Genomic DNA, 21,320 nt, shown 5'->3' with positions numbered 1-21,320 from the left:
GCTGAGAAGGTGCACAATAAAAAAGCGCTATCCTTCTCCTGCCAGAGAGAACAGCTCATAAAAATGTCATTATTTCTTTTATTTTTTTAAAGCGCCTAACACTGAGATCACTCCCCAGTCTGCTGCTCACCTCCCAGCATGCCATCAGAGCATTCACACAAATGTGTAGCACATTGGGGAGGAGAATGCATCATGTTTTTCAAATGATTTGTTGTACCAGTATCACAGAGCAAGTGTGCACACCTCCCAAACACAGCTCAGACCTGGAGGCTGCACATGACAAACAGTCCTTTGCTGTTTGCCACTGAGCCGCTCCACCACAGCAGATGGGAGATGAGTGTTTGAGGGAGGAGAGAACATTATTCATGTTTTCCTCTGCCCACGTTTTCACAGCTAGCCTTGATATTTGAACCGCTCACCTTCACTGTGACAAGCTTCTGCCACTTCATTATTTTGGATGCCCCTTCCATAATATTACGCTTCTGTTTATAGAAAGCTACCACGACTAATGATAAGCAATGCATCAGAGCAGCCAGCATCTATATCAGTGTTACTCAACCCTGCTCAACCAAAGAGCCAAATGGTTTGAAAATACCTTTGAGAGATCCTCGATCTAAGAGGTGGAAAGTGGAAAAAACGGCTTCAAGTAGCAATAACAATAAGTTAATGGTGGCAAGAATGGTCAAAAAGCAGCCAAAATGGGTGAAAAGGGGCAAAAATGGGGAGAAAAAATGAACAAAGGGTCAGAAAGTAGCAAAAATGGGTAAGAAGTGACAAAAGTACGTTAAAGGTGGCAGAAAATGGTCCAAAAGGAAAGAACATGGCAAAAGAATTGTGAAAAGTGACCAAAATGGGCAAAAAGCAGTCAAAAGTGGCAAAAAAAAAAGGGGGAAAAGGGGAAAAATGGGAAAAAAGAGGAAACAAGTGGTATTTAGTGGGCAAAAATGCTGTAAAGAGGTGGGGAAATGGGGGAAAGTGACATTTAAAGGCAGCTGAAATGGACAAAAAACTGCAAAGAAGCAGGATAAAAGTGGCTAAAACTGATGAAAAAGGTGAAAATGGGAAAAAAGTGGCAAAAAGAAGTGGCAAAAATGGGCAAAAATAGGAAACAAGTGGTATTTAATGGCAAAAGGTAGCCTAATTGGACAAAAGGGGCCAAAAAAATGTTAAAAAAAAGGCCAAAAATGATAAAAGTGACAGAAAGAAGTGGCAAAAATGAGCAAAAAATGGGAAACAAGTGGTATATAATGGCAATGGTAGCTTCAATGGGTGAAAAATGGCAAAAACAGGGCAAAAAGAAGCAGCAAAAATGGGAAAAAAAATAGGAAACAAGGGTTATTTAGTGGGCAAAAAAACTGTGAAGAGGTGGGAAAATGAGGGGAAGTGGCATTTAATGGCAAAGGGCAGCTGGAATGGGCTGCAAAGAAGCAGGATATAAGTGGCTAAAACTGATGAAAAAGGGGAAAATGGGAAAAAAGTGGCAAAAGGTAGGAAAAAAACAGGAAATAAGTGGTATCCAATGGCAAAAGATAGCTTAAATTGGAAAAAGGGGCCAAAAAATTGTGAAAAATGAGTGGAAATGGGATAAAAGTAGCAGAACGAAGTAGCAAAAATGGGAACAAAGTAGGAAACAAGTGGTACTTAATGGCAAAGGTAGCTTACATGGGTGAAAAGTGGCAAAAAATGTGGAAAAGGACAAAAATTTTCCCTTTTTTAAGGTTTTGTGGGGGAATTATATTTAAAATAAAGACATAAAAGAGCCACACGCTGAGTATCACTGGTCTCTATGAAGGAACAGGCTCTCATTTTTAAGTGAGCTTTAATCATGCTCTTTCTCTTTAAGCACTGATCCAGTAAATAGTTCTCTAAGAGGTCATACGGATGAGCTTTTGGAAGCCTTAGTGGGAAATTATCTTTGGGTCAGAAATGTCGTTAGATATGACACCATCAGGAAAGCCATTTCTGTGAATCCTCCACCACAGCTGCTCACATTAGACCTCTTCATCTGAGGGATCCGAGGAGACCATCAGAGCAGATGATTATGCCCACAGAGCGTCCCCCGGACCCAAAAAAGAGTCATCTTCTTTTAATCGAAGCCATTGCTTTTTAATGGTAGGCAATAGAGATAAGAGGGAAGAGGGACGAACTCGGGCTCGGTGCAGATGTGCGAACATCCATCAGCAAAGAGTGTCCTCATATCAGCCTTCGCTCTGAGAGGAAGTACAGGCAGGAAGGGCACTCTCCGCCCACCATTAGCAAGCGGCACCTCCAGCAATCACTTTATTCAAATCGGCCTGGTGCCGTACACCCGTCCAATCAATGGCATCTATCTGCTCTCTGAAAAAAGCCGATAATGGGACGAGGTAGCACAGGGAGTGAGACGAGCAAGGTGGGGGAGGTGTGCGTGTGCCTGATCTCTTCATGTCATGGCTTAAATCAGTGATACTCAACATGTGGCTCTGGAGCTACATCTGCCTCTTTTGTGATTATTTGTGGCTCTTTTGTGTCTTAATTTGAAATGTTATTCCCCCCAAAATTTTAAAAACGTATCACCCATTTAAGCTACCTTTCCCATTAAAAAAATGTTTTTTTGTTTTTTTTTATACCATTTTTTGCCCATTTTTGCAACTTCTTTTTGCCACTTTTATCCCATCTTTGCCCTTTTCATTAATTTTTTGCCACTTTAATTACATTTTTGCCCTTTTTCATTTTTTTTGCCTCTTTTGGCCCATTTAAGCTACCTTTTGCCATTAAAAAAAAAATAAAATTCTATTTTTTGCCCATTTTTGCAACTTCTTTTTGCCACTTTTAGCCAATTTTTGCCCTTTTTGCCATTTTTTACCACTTTTGGTCCAATTAAGCTACATTTTGCCATTCTTCCACTTTTTCCCCTGTTTTTTTTTTAGCCCATTTTTTCAACTTCTTTTTGCCACTTTTCTTCCATTTTTTCCCTTTCTCGATTTTTTTTTTGCTACTTTTTGCCCATTTACGCTACCTTTTGCCATTTAATACCACATTTTCTTCTTTTTTTGCCCATTTTTGCAACTTCTTTTTGCCACTTTTAATCCAATTATGCTACCTTTTGCCATTAAAAAACACATTTTTTTTTCTATTTTTTTGCCCTTGTTTGCAACTTCTTTTTGCCACTTTTATTCCATTTTTACCCTTTCTCAATTTTTTTTTGCCACTTTTGGTTCAATAAAGCTACCTTTTGCCATTTTTCCACTTTTTCCCCCATTTTTTTGCCCATTTTTGCAACTTTTTTTTGCCACTTTTATCCCATTTTTTCACCTTTTTTTGCCACTTTTGGCCCATTTAAGCTACCTTTTGCCATTCAATACCACTTGTTTTCTATTTTTTGCCCATTTGTACAACTCTGGACTATTTTCGCCCATTTAAGTCACTTTTCACTCATTTTTTTGCCACATGTAACTCATTTTTTGTCACATCCACACCCATTTTTGATACTTTTTGTCCGTTTTCCACTTTATCTCCACATTTTCACTCCTTTTCACAAATTTTTGCTCTTTTTCAACCATTTTTGCTACCTTTACCTTATTTTCATTGCTACGTCAAGCCATTTTTGCCACTTTTCACCACTTAGATTGTGGCTCTTGCAAAGGTATTTTTTAACAACTTGGCTCTTTGGTTGAGTAACGCTGGCTTAAATGAATATAGAACATGACAGCTTTGATTGCATAGTGTTAAGGCTGATTGTCAGCCTAGAGTCCACCGGGTCAGGTGTGAACAGAAGCTGAAACCCAGTTTGGCAACAAAAGTGAGAACACAATCTGTCAGAGAGAATCATACTTCTGCATGAAGAGGTGCAGGCACTTTCCTGGTAGATTTTACAACACGACGGGAAGATGAAGAGAGACAAATGCCAGTGAAGGAGGAGATCAAAACATCAGAGAGAAATGTAAAGTCACTGACAAATCCATGATCTTGCCATCTGCTTGTCTGAGTCGATTTGTATGCTGGTATAAAAAAAAAAGCCACCCATCTTTTTGTAATCAAAACACATCCTGGATTTTCAAGGAAGTGCATTTTAAAAAGCCGTCTAGATGCTGAGGAGAACGCCCACAACGACTCCGGCAGCCATTCTGATGCATCTCAGGGATGTGGAGCCGCCAGCCGCTGTTATTTACAGCAGATCCATGCAGCTATGTAAAGTAACAGGTGCTTTAATGCCCTGGGGCGGATTACTTTTATGAAAAACTGGCTGAAGCCATTCCTCCCCCACTCTTTAGACCGGCTTTGACACACACCTCTGCGCTTACCTTGGAGTACATGGCCCCGTTAAGGACCTCTCCGTTGCGGATCCAGATGATTGAGGCTGCTGGCTTGGCGTTGTCAGCGTGGCAGGTCAGATTGAGCGGGTCCCCGGCCCGGAGGCTCACCACCGGTCCTCCATTGATGATGGGGTCCTCTGGGGGAACTAATGATGCAGACACAAAGAAAAGGCAGACATCGGCGTCATGTGACCAAATAATGATTTCCACATCAGTAGGAGGCCAACAAGAACTGCATCGTTTAGATCAGTGGTTCTCAACTGGTCTGGCTTCAGGACCCACCAGTCCATCTTACAGATCCAGACCCAAATTTTCAAAAAGATTTCAACAAGGCATGTTTAATGGTTTGGATATGTTGCAGTTTGGAGCAGGACTGGACCAAAACACCTGAAATAAAAAAAGAAAAGGGACAAAACTGGCACATTTTATCATCCTCACTATCATCATCCCCATCATTATTTGCTCATTTTGCCAGTTTTCCAGAGACCTTGAGAAATGACTTCATTATCATTGGAAAAGTAGCTGTTTATTCTAATGTGATGTTGAATATTGATCAAACGTTTAAATTTTTAGCCAATTTCACAGTAAAACAGGGTCAAATGAAAGGTATTGATGCATAATAATAATAGTAATAATAATAATACATTTTATTTAAGGGCGCCTTTCATGACACTCAAGGTCACCTTACAAAAAGTACAAAAAAGTGCATTGGATGCATGTCCAATAAGGACTTCAGGATTTTTGCCACCATTTTTTTTCAGACACCTAGTCGTGGCCGGCTGAAAACTGCTCCACCACCCACTTTTGGCCAGGCTCCGACGTTAACAGTTGCCCAAATGCCCGGGGCAACTTCAAAAAGCTGACGGGCAAGAAAAACTTCTAAGGACTTGCCCCATCAGGCAAGCATGACTCTGAGCTTTTCTATTCATTAATTTTAGGATTTTCCTCTCTCGTTTCTGATACTACGGAGCCCCCGAGTAGCCAGGTGCAGTGTGTCGCTGCCTCCATTGGCTGAGCGTATCTGCTGACGTGCAGACAGTTGCACAAACTTTAACTACAAACCTTCATGAAGGTAAACACTGTCATCAGTAAAGATTCATGGTAGGTCACATCAATAAATCTGTTACCCACATAAAGAAGACAGGCTTAAACTTCCAAATTTAAACATTTATTATTTTAAATCCGTATATTATAACCGTCGGATGCGCTCGACGCAGGAGCGTGTGTAAAGGCCCGAACATACTCGAGCGTGCTGTGAGCAGAGCAGACTCCGCAGTCATCAGAGCTTCCATAGTCACTGCCGCGTAGTAGTTTCCTGTGAAATTTCCGTGAAATCCTACATTTCCCACAATACTTGCGCGTTGTTTACATTTTTCTGTCATGGCGTCCTACACTGATGAAGCCTGCCAACTTTGCAAAGCAATAAAATTAAATGACGGTGGTATGTATGGCCATTAAATGCCATAAGAGATAAGGAAGGGGAGTATGCCATGTTGGTGAAGGACATGTGAAGTATTGACGTGGAAAAACATTTTCAATACTTCCAAATGATACGTGAAAACTTCGATGATCTAGTTGGGCACCTAGCCCCACTCCTTCTCCACTCTGGGAGTCAGACCTGCAGCCAAAGCAGGTCTAACAGTGATAACAGGTACAATATTAGCGATAATATATATTTACCCTCATCTAGGGTAGGTCAATGTGTGGCCAAAGCTGGAGCATCATGGGAGTTATTTCTTACTGAGGTGCAGCTTGTCGCTAAAGCTAAAGACATTAGTAGACCAGTGTCTAAAAAAAGCAGCTCCTACAGAACATCTGCACTGAGATTATTCACGTATACAGTAGGGTATACAGTAGTATTAACTCATTTTTGAAACTCTTTGCTCCTTGTCGCCTCTTTAACCCATTTTTTTTTTTTTTTGCATGATTTGAGCCCCTTTGAACCACTTTTCCTGCATGTTTTATCTCCTTTGTGCCACTCTTTTATCCATTTTTGCCACTTTTATTTTATTTTTGCCACTTTTTAACCCCTTTTTATTACATTTTTTCTACAAGTTTTGCAACTTTAAAACCAATTTTTGCCACTTTTAACACATTTTTGCTACTTTTTGCCTCTACAACAAATTTTTTGCCATTCTTTAACCCATTTAAACCACTTTTCCTGCATGTTTAACCCTTTAAGTGCCAAAGTCACAAAATTACAACAAGCAACATTGCTGAATTAAACAGGCTCTAGCTGCAAATATGGTGCCCAATGTTGTTACCACTTTACACCAGGAGATGGCAGACATGAGTAACTTCAATCCCAGCAGCATTTGTGGGCGTGTTTCAATTCAAAGTTTTGGAGAGAGAGAGTTTTGAAAGACGCACCCCCGGTCGAGGAGACGAGGAAGCGGTGATTGTAGTCAGAGCGTAACGGAGAGAAAGAGAGCGAATTGTAGCGAGAATACTCACAATGCTGGGAGGAATAGAGGAATATTCACCCTCTGACATGACGTTGAGTCGTCCGGTGCAACCATGGGTGAATATGATGGTGTGTCTGTGAGCACTGACAGCGCATTCGTGCGCCATGAGCTGCACATACAGAGGCCGATGCTTTGCCTCACCGTGGCTGGGGAGGGAGGGAACGTAGTGGGAGAATCAGGGTGGTCAAAACACCATGAATAGTGACGGAGGTAGGGGATGAAAAATACCGCGGAGGTAGGGGCAGCCATGTTAGAAGCCATGGGAGAAAACACACAGCCAATGGCAGTGGAGGCTGCCTGATGATGTCAGAATATACAAATTATATGAGTGAATTTACTCCCATCACAAACTTTGGGTCATACTGAAGATTTTTCTCATTTACAGTATGCCTTTATCTCTAACCACCTTCAAGCTACAGCCTTTTGAAATCTTGATATCAAAACTGAATATTTTCTTGTAAGAACTCTGGTGCCCAAAGAGTTAATCCCCTTTGTGCTACTCTTTAAACCATTTTTGCCCTTTTCCTTCTATTTTTGCCATTTTTTAATCCCCTTTATGACTTTTTTGCACTATTTGTTGTCATTTGTAACAATTTTTGATACTTGTTGCCCCTCTTTTCCCATTTTCCCTTTTTTTGCCACAATTTAACCTCTTTTCACCACTTTTTCTACCATTTTTTGTCTCTTTGTGTCACTCCACAACCTTATAACCTATTGTGCTACTCTCTAACCCCTTTCCACCATTTTATCTGGTCATTTTTGCAACACTTCTGCCAACCTTAACCCTTTTTTAAATATCTACTAATTTTGACAGTAATTTTAGTAAACAGATCAAATGTGAAGTCATTCTAAAGTTATTTCAATATGAATTGTTTGTGGGATTGATTTAACTGCAGACATTTAAAGCCAAAGGATACTCTTAAAACCAGAACATCTTCTTTTCCTCCTTTCTGAATCTAATGATCTTCTGGGGGCCGGACATGAAGCTTTGGGGGGCCTGATATGGCCCCCGGGCCGCAGTGGTCTAGAGCAGTGGTTCTCAAATGGTGTGCCAAGGTGCACTAGTGTGCCTTATGGCAAGTCCAGGTGTACCGTGGGAGTTTGTACCATTTGTTACTACAACTTTATGGCAAGAACTGTAACCAGGCCTGCCCACAGATCTGGACCCCTGTAAAAACCCCAGAGAATGGGACCTCCCAGTTGGGATTTATTGACGATATCAGTGCATGTGTGTTGGATCAGTAGCACTGGTGCTAGCATCCTGGCTAACAGTTACCTCATTAAGAGCTGAAAAGCATGGCAAGCCATACTTGTGTTGAATTGGTGTAAAAGTTATTCATTCAGGCTGTTTTTATCCAAGTTAAACCATTTTTCTACCCATTTTTGTCACTTCTTATTACTACTTTTGACCCATTTTTTTCAACTTTTTTGGAACTTTTTGCAACAATTAACCCATTTTTGCTACTTTTTTTGGAACTTTTTACCACATGTAACCCATTTTTGCTACCTTTGTTGGAACTTTTTGTCACATTTAACCCATTTTTGCTACTTTTTTTGGAACTTTTTACCATATGTAAACTAATTTTTGCCACTTTTTGCACAATTTTGCTATTGTTTGGCCATTTTTTGCCATTTTCTCCCATCACTTTTAACCCCTTTTTACCATCTTGTTGTAACTTTAACCCTTTTTGCCACCTTTTTGCCACTTTTGCCCACTTTTGCCTTTGACCACTTTTTTTGCCCACTTTTTCTTATCACTTTTATCCCATTTTTACCACCTTCTTACACGGTTTAGGCCAATTATAACCTATTTTTGCCACTATTTTGACACTTTCAACAACTTTTGGCCAATTTCAACCCATTGGTTAGCCACCTCTTATCAATTTTCACCAATTTCTGACTTTGTTTAGCCACTTTTTGCCCAATTTTGTCATGTTTTTTCATCACCTTTAACCCATTTTTGCCACCTTTTGCCATCTCCATGATCACCCAGTTGGCTGGGCCCCAGAAAGCTCTCCCCTTTCTCCCTTTACAGGCCACCTTGACTGTTACATTATTTCAAAAGTCTATTTTGTATCGATTTAAATATGGTGTGCCTTGAAATTTTGGCTTAACCTTAGGTGTGCCTTGGGTGAAAAAAGTTTGAAAACCTCTGGTCTAGAGGATGTTCTCTCCAATAATACTAGATACAGTCAGCAGAAATCACGTGGAGGTATGAGTTGGTCTCTTTGCTTCAGTGCACACAGGTGAGTGTTCAGGTGTGTTAGCTGCAGATTTCCAGGGTCAGTTTAGAACATTTAACCTTCATCGTTTGGTTCCATGAGGAGTTTAATATGTTGTGCATGTTCTGCCATGCTGGTGTCCAACTGTTATGAATGAGAGTCTGTTAAATATCCTGTATGTTTGTGATGCTTTCCTTTTATGACGTTTGATTTCAATAATCGATCTACAGCTGGAACCTGACGCCAAGCACACTCACATTTATCTAACACAGTCCAGTAATACTCATCAAATAGTTTTAAATAGAGGAAGTTTAAAACGGGATCAAAAGGATGCAATTAACTGTGTTAAACTAGAGAAACAGTCAAAAATGCTGATGTGTTTATGCAACCATGGCTCTGGTCTGGCCACTAGCACCTGAGCTAAACCAGCACCCATGAGAGACCTTTGACCTCCTGAGACCCAAGCTTTCTCCCACTCATTCAGGATCAGGACTTGGTAAGTAAACCAAAGCCCCGTCTTTAAACAGGAAGTAGTTTTTGACCAAAATATGATGTCTGCAGAAGACAACGGGCTTGCAACATTTTATTTCACTTATTTTTTTCTCAAAATGTCAAATCACTTTAATTTCACATTCCTCCAAATTTACAAATACATTCCAAGGAAAAATTCTCCCCCCAAAAAATGTCTGAAACATCCAAAGTCCCAAAAAATTCCTTTAAATTTTGGGGAAAATTTACAAGGAAATTCACCACCCAAATTTCCTATCAAATTTCTTATGAAAACTCTCCTAAAATTACCAAAAAAAAAAAGTCAAACATTTACAAGAAAATTCCTGAAAATTTTAGGCAAATTCCCTAAAACTTAAAAGCAAATTCCACTAAAAATTACAAAGCAAAGTCACACAAATGTACAAATAAATTCCATTGAAGTTCCATGGAAAAAATCCCCCAAAATCTCCCAAACATCTTAACAAAGCCCCTAAAAATTTCAGGAAAATTCAGGAATACTTTAAAGGAAATTAACTACCCAAATTTTCATTCAAACTCCCAAAACTTTGAAAATAATTTCCCCAAATTCTCCTGAAAGTACCATAAATAAGAAAAATTTAAAGCACCCCAAAGAAAATTCCTAAAAAAGGAAATTCTGTAGACATCCCAAGCAAATCATCTCAACATTCCGACAGGAGAGTTTATTCCAGTTTTGAATGAAAGCTAAAATGTGAGCGCAGGTCTCAGGAGGTTAATGACAACAGGAAGGATGCCGTGGTTTATTATTTTCACCAAACTAAACAGGAGCCACGTCCGCTCTTACAGGGAGGAAAATGACTTCTCAGTGGGAACCGGATGTATTTATTTAAAGACAGAGATCACTGTGATTAAAAAGTCCCAGCAGGACTCTGAGCATGGACTCTGGCATCTGTGATGTTAAACGTGCTTCAGAGAGCTGACCCTCAGACACTCGTAGGTACACTTCTTCAGTCCACTTCTCCTCATTCCAGCTTTGACAAATACAACAGTGAGAAGAAAGCATCCCAGCAGAGCCATGTGTGCATGTGAACACCACTGATCAAAGTCCTTTTCCTGTTTTTACCCATGAGCTCTTCTGTTTTTTTTTTTCTTATAACTGAAACTGCAGTGAATTATTGATTGACCTGAGTGCTCATTACAATGCAGATCTGGGGCAAGATGAAATCAAAGGCTGCAGGCAGCTGCCATATTCCCCTGCAAAGCCTGACGATTGGAAGGAAGGAAGGACGGCTGCTCTGAACTAGATTTCTGCCGTCAGACAGGACTGACTGTTTTTACATTTGATAACACATTTAAAGGCTTCAGTTATGGCCGACATAAACGACAGATGAGTAAATAAAACCATCGGCAGAGACCTTTAAATTCATCACACTAAAACCGTCACCAAGAATACGTTCACTCATAAGATTTACTAAAATGTTGAAAATATATATTTAAAAAAACCTTTTTTAACATTCATGATTTATTTCTATTTTTTCTTTTCTTTTCACTACAAGCCTGATCATCCATTCACAACACATTCATACACAGCTAGCAGAGGATGGCCATCAGTGTCATGGTTGTTATAATTAACTAAATATTTAACACTAAAATTGTAAAAAAAAAAAAATCATTTTAAACTCACTAAATACCTAAAACTAAAAATCAAAAATAATTTTAGTTAACTGAAACTAACTAAATAACTAAAACTAAAAATCAAAAATAATTTTAGTTAACTGAAACTCACTAAATAACTAAAACTAAAAATCCAAAATAATTTTAGTTAACTGAAACTAACTAAATAACTAAAACTAAAAATCCAAAATAATTTTAGTTAACTGAAACTCACTTAATAACTAAAACTAAAAATCCAAAATAATTTTAGTTAACTGAAACTCACTAAATAACTAAGACTAAAAATCCAAAATAATTTTAGTTAACTGAAACTAACTAAATAACTAAAACTAAAAATCAAAAATAATTTCAGTTAACTGAAACTCACTAAATAACTAAAACTAAAAATCAAAAATAATTTTAGTTAACTGAAACTCACTAAATAACTAAAACTAAAAATCAAAAATAATTTTAGTTAACTGAAACTAACTAAATAACTAAAACTAAAAATCAAAAATAATTTTAGTTAACTGAAACTAACTAAATAACTAAAACTAAAAATCCAAAATAATTTTAGTTTACTAAAACTAACTAAATAACTACAACTACAATTCAAAAATCATTTGAGTTTACTAAAACTAACTAAATAACTAAAACTAAAAATCAAAAATAATTTTAGTTAACTAAAACTAAAAAACTAAAACTAAAAATCCAAAATAATTGTAGTTAACTGAAACTAAAAAACTAAAACTAAAAATCCAAAATAATTTTAGTTAACTGAAACTCACTAAATAACTAAAACTAAAAATCAAAAATAATTTTAGTTAACTGAAACTAACTAAATAACTAAAACTAAAAATCAAAAATAATTGTAGTTAACTGAAACTAACTAAATAACTAAAACTAAAAATCCAAAATCATTTGAGTTTACTAAAACTAACTAAATAACTACAACTACAATTCAAAAATCATTTGAGTTTACTAAAACTAACTCAATAACTAAAACTAAAAATCAAAAATAATTGTAGTTAACTAAAACTAAAAAACTAAAACTAAAAATCCAAAATAATTTTAGTTAACTGAAACTCACTAAATAACTAAAACTAAAAATCAAAAATAATTTTAGTTAACTGAAACTAACTAAATACCTAAAACTAAAAATCAAAAATAATTGTAGTTAACTAAAACTAAAAAACTAAAACTAAAAATCCAAAATAATTTTAGTTAACTGAAACTCACTAAATAACTAAAACTAAAAATAAATAATAATTTTAGTTAACTGAAACTCACTAAATAACTAAAACTAAAAATCAAAAATAATTTTAGTTAACTGAAACTCACTAAATACCTAAAACTAAAAATCAAAAATAATTTTAGTTTTAGTTATTTTTTACTTTTCACCCCCTTACTTGACACTTTTATTCTGCTTCTCGCAATTTTTTGCCCCTTTTTGCCACTTCTCACCCATTTAAGCTGCCTTTTGCAAATATATGCCACTTTTAGCCTATATTTCCCACCGTTTTTTTTTTCTGATTTTTGCCCATTTTGGTCACCTTTCACTCATTTTTTTGACCATTTTTGCCACCTTTAACTTATTTTAATTGCAGCTTTTCACACCACTTACACTGTGGCTCTAGCAGATCTATTTTTCAACAGTTGGGCTCTTTGGTTGAGTAACACTGATTTAGAGCGTCACATGTGACTGCATACGTGTGTGTGTGTGTTTCTGCTTGCTAGTCTAACACTCTCATTGTTCCCTCTCTTAAACTGTGTCGTTATTTCCTAATCACATGGCCTGTTTGCTCATTGATGTCTTCTTTTTGTCGGCTCCTCTTTGACTTCAGCAGATTGTCTTGGCCATGCTCTAGGAACTCCACGGTGCCAGATCCACCCAGCCTGGTTGATGGCCGTGTCTGACCCATGTATTTGAATCACAAGAAGTCTGGCCATGTTTACATGCTCTGGTTCCTGCCATGTGATTGGATGATTAGACATTTGCATTAAAGATGAACTGAAAAGGTATACCTGATGAAGTGGTTGGTAAACTTATAAAGCCTGTTGTCACCGGGGCGGGGGAGGGGGAGTAGACTAGTTTGAGATTCACGGTCCCATGTAAGCTGAGCCTGATCATTACCTCCTATATAAGCCTAGGGTTGGTGTTTTTGGTCATCTTGTCTCATGACTAAAGCTCAAAGATGTCCAAATAATGATCCACATCCATCGGTATAGTTCACCATGAGTAAGGATTGAATCTGACCAGTCTGGACCTGACCGGACTAATAGCTCTGACCAGCAGAACCAGTAAATCCTCTTTTTTTAAAGGCCGTTCCCTCTCTCTAATTCCTTTTGTGTATTTGAGTTTGAAACGGGGCGTTAATTCTGACTGCCTCCCTTTCATCCAGTCTTCATAAATATGCAGAAGGATAGATGAGGCAGAGGAATCTCAGGTCAGCACTAGCAGTGTGCTGATACAGGCAAGTAAGAAAGTCTCTTTGTGAGAATGTGGTCACCTTCAGCTGCTTTTTCTGCAACTGGAACCAAGGTCAAGAGGATCACTCTACGTTATTCTTTCTCTCAGAGCAGAGCCACAGGATGGCAGGATGCAAATGAGAGAGGGAGCATGTGAGAAACAAAATGAACTGGGACTGAGCAGCAGCTCTTCCATTTGTCACTAAAGAAAAATGAACAAAATGCAATTGATAGCACAGATCCATTGTCATTTATTTGCTGTCTGTGCTCCCTTTCACACCCCACTGAAACTTTAATTAAATGCCAAGCATATAGGGCAGCCATGAAAGGGTTTTTATGGAGAGAGGGAGATTAGAAGGAAAGTCTGACAGTATGTGACTGATAGCACTCAAACATCCAAGCATGATGATTTTCTTTTCCTGCTGCGCACAGAGGCTTTTAAAGTTCTCCCTGCAGAAAATTCATCTGCTATTCACAAATGAACACAACGCGCTGCAACAGGGTCAGGAGGTGGCACTGCTAATGAATAAGGTGATACCCGCACTGCAGGCTTCCCTCTGACCTCTAATACTCTCAGTTGTCTGCTATTATTCTGCCATATGTTTTCCTTTAAGGGCCGTCAGTGCAGAACAAGTTTATGATTCTGTGCATAGAGGAGCTACATGGCAGGAAGAGGTCAGACAAAGACCAAACAGAGCACTGCTACACTTTCAGGTCATGTCCCCCTGGAGGGTTGCCTGCCAGCGAGGCGCTGAGGGTGAATAGTGAACAGACAGGAAGAGGGACATGGCTGGCTGCCTCCATCCTGCACCCATACCTCTGTATCTGCTTGTCCTCCATCGTGTCTGAGGTCTTATTGTGAGCGTGGACAGGTTGTGACAGTCTGGACTGAAACAGCAGAAACCTGCACATGATTCTTAGCATCTTCTATTTCACTGCCACAGAGAGAACACAGACAAACGGCTATTCAAGGCAAAAAGGAGCCTTGAATGTGATTACACATGAGACCATCACAGACAGTTAAAGCTCTCAGTCTGCCCAGGTGAAAACACCACAGCAGCCACAGCCAGGGACACAGGCATGAGGATTCCTATCAGCTGGTCATGTGACTGTGACACTTTGATGTCTGAGCCAATTAAAGGCTGGAGGCTAAAGGTCAAGGTGAATAGGTGGGCCTCATGTTCAACCCTTGATACCTCTAGAATTCTTTGAGGTTCCCTTTGGACTTCTCCTCTGACTCAAGGATGAACTGATGAGGTCAGAGGTCAAGGTTACTGTGACCTTAAATCTTGTGAGTGCAATTCCTCAAAAATGCATCACTGGATTTACGTAAAAATTGGGACATACTGTAGCTAAACTCGGACTGAAGGGTGAAATGACTAGGGCACCACAAGCATACACAGTGTAAGGTCAAAGGTTATTATAGGTAACTAAAGCTAACTAAATAACTAAAACTGCAATTCAAAAATCATTTGAGTTAACTAAAACTAACTAAATAACTAAAACTGCAATTCAAATCATTTGAGTTTACTAAAACTAACTAAATAACTAAAACTGCAATTCAAATCATTTGAGTTTACTAAAACTATCTAAATAACTAAAACTATAATTCAAAAATCATTTGAGTTTACTAAAACTAACTAAATAACTAAAACTACAATTCAAAAATCATTTGAGTTTACTAAAACTAACTAAATAACTAAAACTACAATTCAAAAATCATTTGAGTTTACTAAAACTAACTAAATAACTAAAACTACAATTCAAAAATCATTTGAGTTGGCTAAAACTAACTAAATAACTAAAACTGCAATTCAAAAATCATTTGAGTTAACTAAAACTAACTAAATAACTAAAACTGCAATTCAAATCATTTGAGTTTACTAAAACTAACTAAATAACTAAAACTGCAATTCAAATCATTTGAGTTTACTAAAACTAACTAAATAACTAAAACTATAATTCAAAAATCATTTGAGTTTACTAAAACTAACTAAATAACTAAAACTACAATTCAAAAATCATTTGAGTTTACTAAAACTAACTAAATAACTAAAACTACAATTCAAAAATCATTTGAGTTTACTAAAACTAACTAAATAACTAAAACTACAATTCAAAAATCATTTGAGTTTACTAAAACTAACTAAATAACTAAAACTACAATTCAAAAATCATTTGAGTTTACTAAAACTAACTAAATAACTAAAACTACAATTCAAAAATCATTTTAGTTTGCTAAAACTAACTAAATAACTAAAACTGCAATTCAAAAATCATTTGAGTTAACTAAAACTAACTAAATAACTAAAACTGCAATTCAAATCATTTGAGTTTACTAAAACTAACTAAATAACTAAAACTATAATTCAAAAATCATTTGAGTTTACTAAAACTAACTAAATAACTAAAACTACAATTCAAAAATCATTTGAGTTTACTAAAACTAACTAAATAACTAAAACTACAATTCAAAAATCATTTGAGTTTACTAAAACTAACTAAATACCTAAAACTACAATTCAAAAATCATTTGAGTTTACTAAAACTAACTAGATAACTAAAACTGCAATTCAAAAATCATTTGAGTTTACTAAAACTAACTAGATAACTAAAACTGCAATTCAAAAATCATTTGAGTTTACTAAAACTAACTAAATAACTAAAACTACAATTCAAAAATCATTTGAGTTTACTAAAACTAACTAAATACCTAAAACTACAATTCAAAAATCATTTGAGTTTACTAAAACTAACTAAATAACTAAAACTACAATTCAAAAATCATTTGAGTTTACTAAAACTAACTAAATAACTAAAACTACAATTCAAAAATCATTTGAGTTTACTAAAGCTAACTAAATAACTAAAACTACAATTCAAATATCATTTGAGTTTACTAAAACTAACTAAATAACTAAAACTACAATTCAAAAATCATTTGAGTTTACTAAAACTATATAAATAACTAAAACTACAATTCAAAAATCATTTGAGTTTACTAAAACTAACTAAATAAATAAAACTACAATTCAAAAATCATTTGAGTTTACTAAAACTAACTAAATAACTAAAACTGCAATTCAAAAATCATTTGAGTTAACTCAAACTAACTAAATAACTAAAACTGCAATTCAAATCATTTGAGTTTACTAAAACTAACTAAATAACTAAAACTGCAATTCAAATCATTTGAGTTTACTAAAACTATCTAAATAACTAAAACTATAATTCAAAAATCATTTGAGTTTACTAAAACTAACTAAATAACTAAAACTACAATTCAAAAATCATTTGAGTTTACTAAAACTAACTAAATAACTAAAACTACAATTCAAAAATCATTTGAGTTTACTAAAACTAACTAAATAACTAAAACTACAATTCAAAAATCATTTGAGTTTACTAAAACTAACTAAATAACTAAAACTGCAATTCAAATCATTTGAGTTTACTAAAACTAACTAAATAACTAAAACTGCAATTCAAATCATTTGAGTTTACTAAAACTAACTAAATAACTAAAACTATAATTCAAAAATCATTTGAGTTTACTAAAACTAACTAAATAACTAAAACTACAATTCAAAAATCATTTGAGTTTACTAAAACTAACTAAATAACTAAAACTACAATTCAAAAATCATTTGAGTTTACTAAAACTAACTAAATAACTAAAACTACAATTCAAAAATCATTTGAGTTTACTAAAACTAACTAAATAACTAAAACTACAATTCAAAAATCATTTGAGTTTACTAAAACTAACTAAATAACTAAAACTACAATTCAAAAATCATTTTAGTTTGCTAAAACTAACTAAATAACTAAAACTGCAATTCAAAAATCATTTGAGTTAACTAAAACTAACTAAATAACTAAAACTGCAATTCAAATCATTTGAGTTTACTAAAACTAACTAAATAACTAAAACTATAATTCAAAAAATCATTTGAGTTTACTAAAACTAACTAAATAACTAAAACTACAATTCAAAAATCATTTGAGTTTACTAAAACTAACTAAATAACTAAAACTACAATTCAAAAATCATTTGAGTTTACTAAAACTAACTAAATACCTAAAACTACAATTCAAAAATCATTTGAGTTTACTAAAACTAACTAGATAACTAAAACTGCAATTCAAAAATCATTTGAGTTTACTAAAACTAACTAGATAACTAAAACTGCAATTCAAAAATCATTTGAGTTTACTAAAACTAACTAAATAACTAAAACTACAATTCAAAAATCATTTGAGTTTACTAAAACTAACTAAATACCTAAAACTACAATTCAAAAATCATTTGAGATTACTGAAACTAACTAAATAACTAAAACTACAATTCAAAAATCATTTGAGTTTACTAAAACTAACTAAATAACTAAAACTACAATTCAAAAATCATTTGAGTTTACTAAAGCTAACTAAATAACTAAAACTACAATTCAAATATCATTTGAGTTTACTAAAACTAACTAAATAACTAAAACTGCAATTCAAAAATCATTTGAGTTTACTAAAACTAACTAAATAACTAAAACTACAATTCAAAAATCATTTGAGTTTACTAAAACTAACTAAATAACTAAAACTGCAATTCAAAAATCATTTGAGTTTACTAAAACTAACTAGATAACTAAAACTGCAATTCAAAAATCATTTGAGTTTACTAAAACTAACTAAATAACTAAAACTACAATTCAAAAATCATTTGAGTTTACTAAAACTAACTAAATAACTAAAACTACAATTCAAAAATCATTTGAGTTTACTAAAACTAACTAAATAACTAAAACTACAATTCAAAAATCATTTGAGTTTACTAAAACTAACTAAATAACTAAAACTACAATTCAAAAATCATTTGAGTTTACTAAAACTAACTAAATAACTGAAACTAAAGTTACAAAATCATTTGAGTTAATTGAAACTAACCAAATAACTAAAATTGAACACAGAAGGTAAAAACAAAATAAAAATAAAAAAACACTGATGAATCCAAAACTATTATAAACTTGATGAGGTCAGCGTGACCTTGGTGAGGTCAGCGTGACCTTGGTGAGGTCAGCGTGACCTTGGTGAGGCCAGAGCAGCCTTGGTGAGGCTAGAGCGGTCTTAGTGAGGTCAGCGGGACCTTGGTGAGGCCAGAGCAGCCTTGGTGAGGTCAAAGCGTCCTTGTTGATGTCAGGGTGGCCTTGGTGAGGTCAGCATGACCTTGGTGAGGTCAGAACCGCTTTGTTGAGGTCAAGGTGGCCTCGGTGAGGTCAGAGCGACCTTGGTGAGGTCAGCGTGACCTTGGTGAGGTCAGAGCGACCTTGTTCCCATCATTTCCCTGTCTGTTTCACTCAGGGTGTAGCTCTAGTTTCTACTGAAGCAGTGGGGAGGTTGGACCAATAAGCTTACGTCCTTTGAATACAAACAACCTGGTTGGAAAAAAAGAACAGAAATGTGCTCCTTCTTTTTATTGGAGCGCTACCACTGATCCTGCTCCCTGACTGCCAGGTTTGACAGGGGCCAAGCCTTGAACTTGAATCAGCCATCATCATTACTGGGCTGTTTGCAAACTCGGCAGTCCCTAATGGTTCTAAATTAGCTCTTTACTGCAGCCATTCGATGGACTTGGCATAAGTAGTGTGGTCAGTGGTACAGATTGATCGCTCCTGTTTAATTACAGGGCTGACTCACTGCAAACTCTGCTCCACTCGCTACTTTTTTCTTGGGGATAATAATGTAATCCTTTTCATCACTTTTACAAATTTGCAAATCTTCTGAGCATGCAAAGTCCAGGGAACTGTCGACGGGTTACACACACGTTTCAGAGATGATTTTTAAACAAATCAAAGATGACTGATGGATCCGTCACTGAGGGGTTTTTACATTTCTGTATTAATGAAACATGTGACACATTTGGTTCAGACCAAGTCTGAGGATACTGCCGTTTCATTACTTTCAACATTTTTTGGGTCACATCGGTCCGTGCATGTACGATCAAAAGCATCAGCAGTCTCTTTTGTGTTAAAACCCACAAATCTATCAACCTCAGAGTTTAATGTTGACTTCTAAAAATCCAGAAGCTCCATGGCTGTGCGTGGAATGAGTTAAGCCTTTGAATCATTTATGTATAAGAGCCTGGGCTTTGGTGACATCATTTACTTTTACTGCATAATCAAAGATATCTTTAAATGAGTCTACGGCATATTGATGTGTAATTAACTCAACAGTAGAGAGCAGTAAGTCTGTCACCACCAAGAGGGACCTGAATAAACCCTCGGGGCCGTAAAGCTGCCTCTTGTCCTATGATGCATTTGAATTCTCCTAACACCCGACATAAAACGTCCTAAACAGAGAGCATAAAGCTCTTATTCATGAGGCTGGATGCTGGAAATATGTGCAGGAGTGAACCAAGAAGTCCCTCTCAGCGTGGGAACTTGTTATGCTGCTGACGGTGAACCTGCTGGCTTTCAAGGCCAAACCTGTTCTATAGGAACTTCTCCCAAACAGACTAAATAATCCTGCAAGCATCCTGGCTTTCCAGGGGCACAAACGTTGGAGAAAAAGCAATTTGAGGGAGGGCTCCTCACAAGACGGCTAGATGGTGTATGGAAGTGGAGAGTGGCATTGTGCAGCTGCTGTAGCGGCGTGCTTCAGAGGACGTGTCCTGAACAACAATGAGCCTTCTGACTCCACTGTCTGTTTCAGAATAAAACTCGCCTGTCACTCCCTCGTGACAGCTTGTGAAATTTTGATGGATAGTTTTGGGGAAAAAAGAGGATAAAAAGGAAACAAGAGGAATGCTCGACACAGGTGGACACGTGAGACATGCGTGGCTCACTGGCCCACATCAGCAGCCCTCTTCAGGTGCTGTCATTGTACATCTGTTTAAAGCCAGAAGAGCCGCAGCCATGTGTGAACACATGAGAACAGACGATAAGTGAATGAGGAGACTGGAAAAATGTAGCAGGATAGTGATTTTCAGGAAAGAGCTTGCAGCACATGAGGAGGAGCAATATCCATGGAGGGCACAGACGCAGGACAAACACAGGGAAATACGTGAAGACAAACTGAGAATGACTTTGCTAAGTCTAACATCAGCTGTTTCAAAGCCAACAGTGATCTTTTTGTGGTGCTGGTGTCATGATCTACCAAATGAACAGGGAGAAGGCAGGATGAAGATGAGATGAGGAGTGGGGAGATGCCAGAGCTGTCAGAGGAATGTGGAGCCTGCTCCTTCACGGCTCAGCCATGTGCAGCCCCAGAAGCTGCTCTCCACAGATTGGAAGGGCACTGACATCGCTGCTCACCAACTGGCTGCATTCTACTTTTTAGCTTTGTATGTTTTTCTGCATCTCAGCCGGTGACGCCCCCGTTCCTGCTCCATAATCACAGCTCAAATGAGGGAAGGTTGAGCCAGTGTTTACACGCTGGCGTCTCAGACTTTCCCTTATGCCAATCATTAGTTTAACAACAATTACAGTCAGCAGAAGCAAACCTATTTTCTACAAAGTGTGAATTTAAATCAGCCTTGCACCTGCACACAGTCAGTACTACTGTTTTGCAGAGCACAGATGTATTCGTGTCATTTCTCTTCCTTCTGCTGAAAGCTGAGGAAGAAAAAAAAAAACATCCTACATACAGTCTGTCTGCCATAATCATGCACCTGTTCACAGCTTCTCTCATATCATAGATGTACTTATCATTCCATCGCCTGTTTCAGACAAATGGCAGGAAAGGAAATGGAATAGAAA

General features: G+C 36.6%; 1 protein-coding gene across 1 annotated transcript in view; it reads right to left on the bottom strand.

Annotated features, from left to right (window-relative positions):
* kirrel3b (kirre like nephrin family adhesion molecule 3b) overlaps positions 1-21,320 on the bottom strand; it is a 322,138-nt gene that overhangs the window by 86,764 nt on the left and 214,054 nt on the right. The window contains exon 4 of the mRNA XM_041809908.1: positions 4,281-4,438. Within this exon, the coding sequence (XP_041665842.1) occupies positions 4,281-4,438 (158 nt within the window). The remainder of the gene's footprint in view (positions 1-4,280; positions 4,439-21,320) is intronic.

Source organism: Cheilinus undulatus, linkage group 2 (genome assembly GCF_018320785.1).
Source record: "Cheilinus undulatus linkage group 2, ASM1832078v1, whole genome shotgun sequence".
NCBI lineage: Eukaryota > Metazoa > Chordata > Actinopteri > Labriformes > Labridae > Cheilinus > Cheilinus undulatus.
Note: the sequence above shows the minus strand (reverse complement) of the source record. Positions and strands in the feature narration are given on the sequence as shown.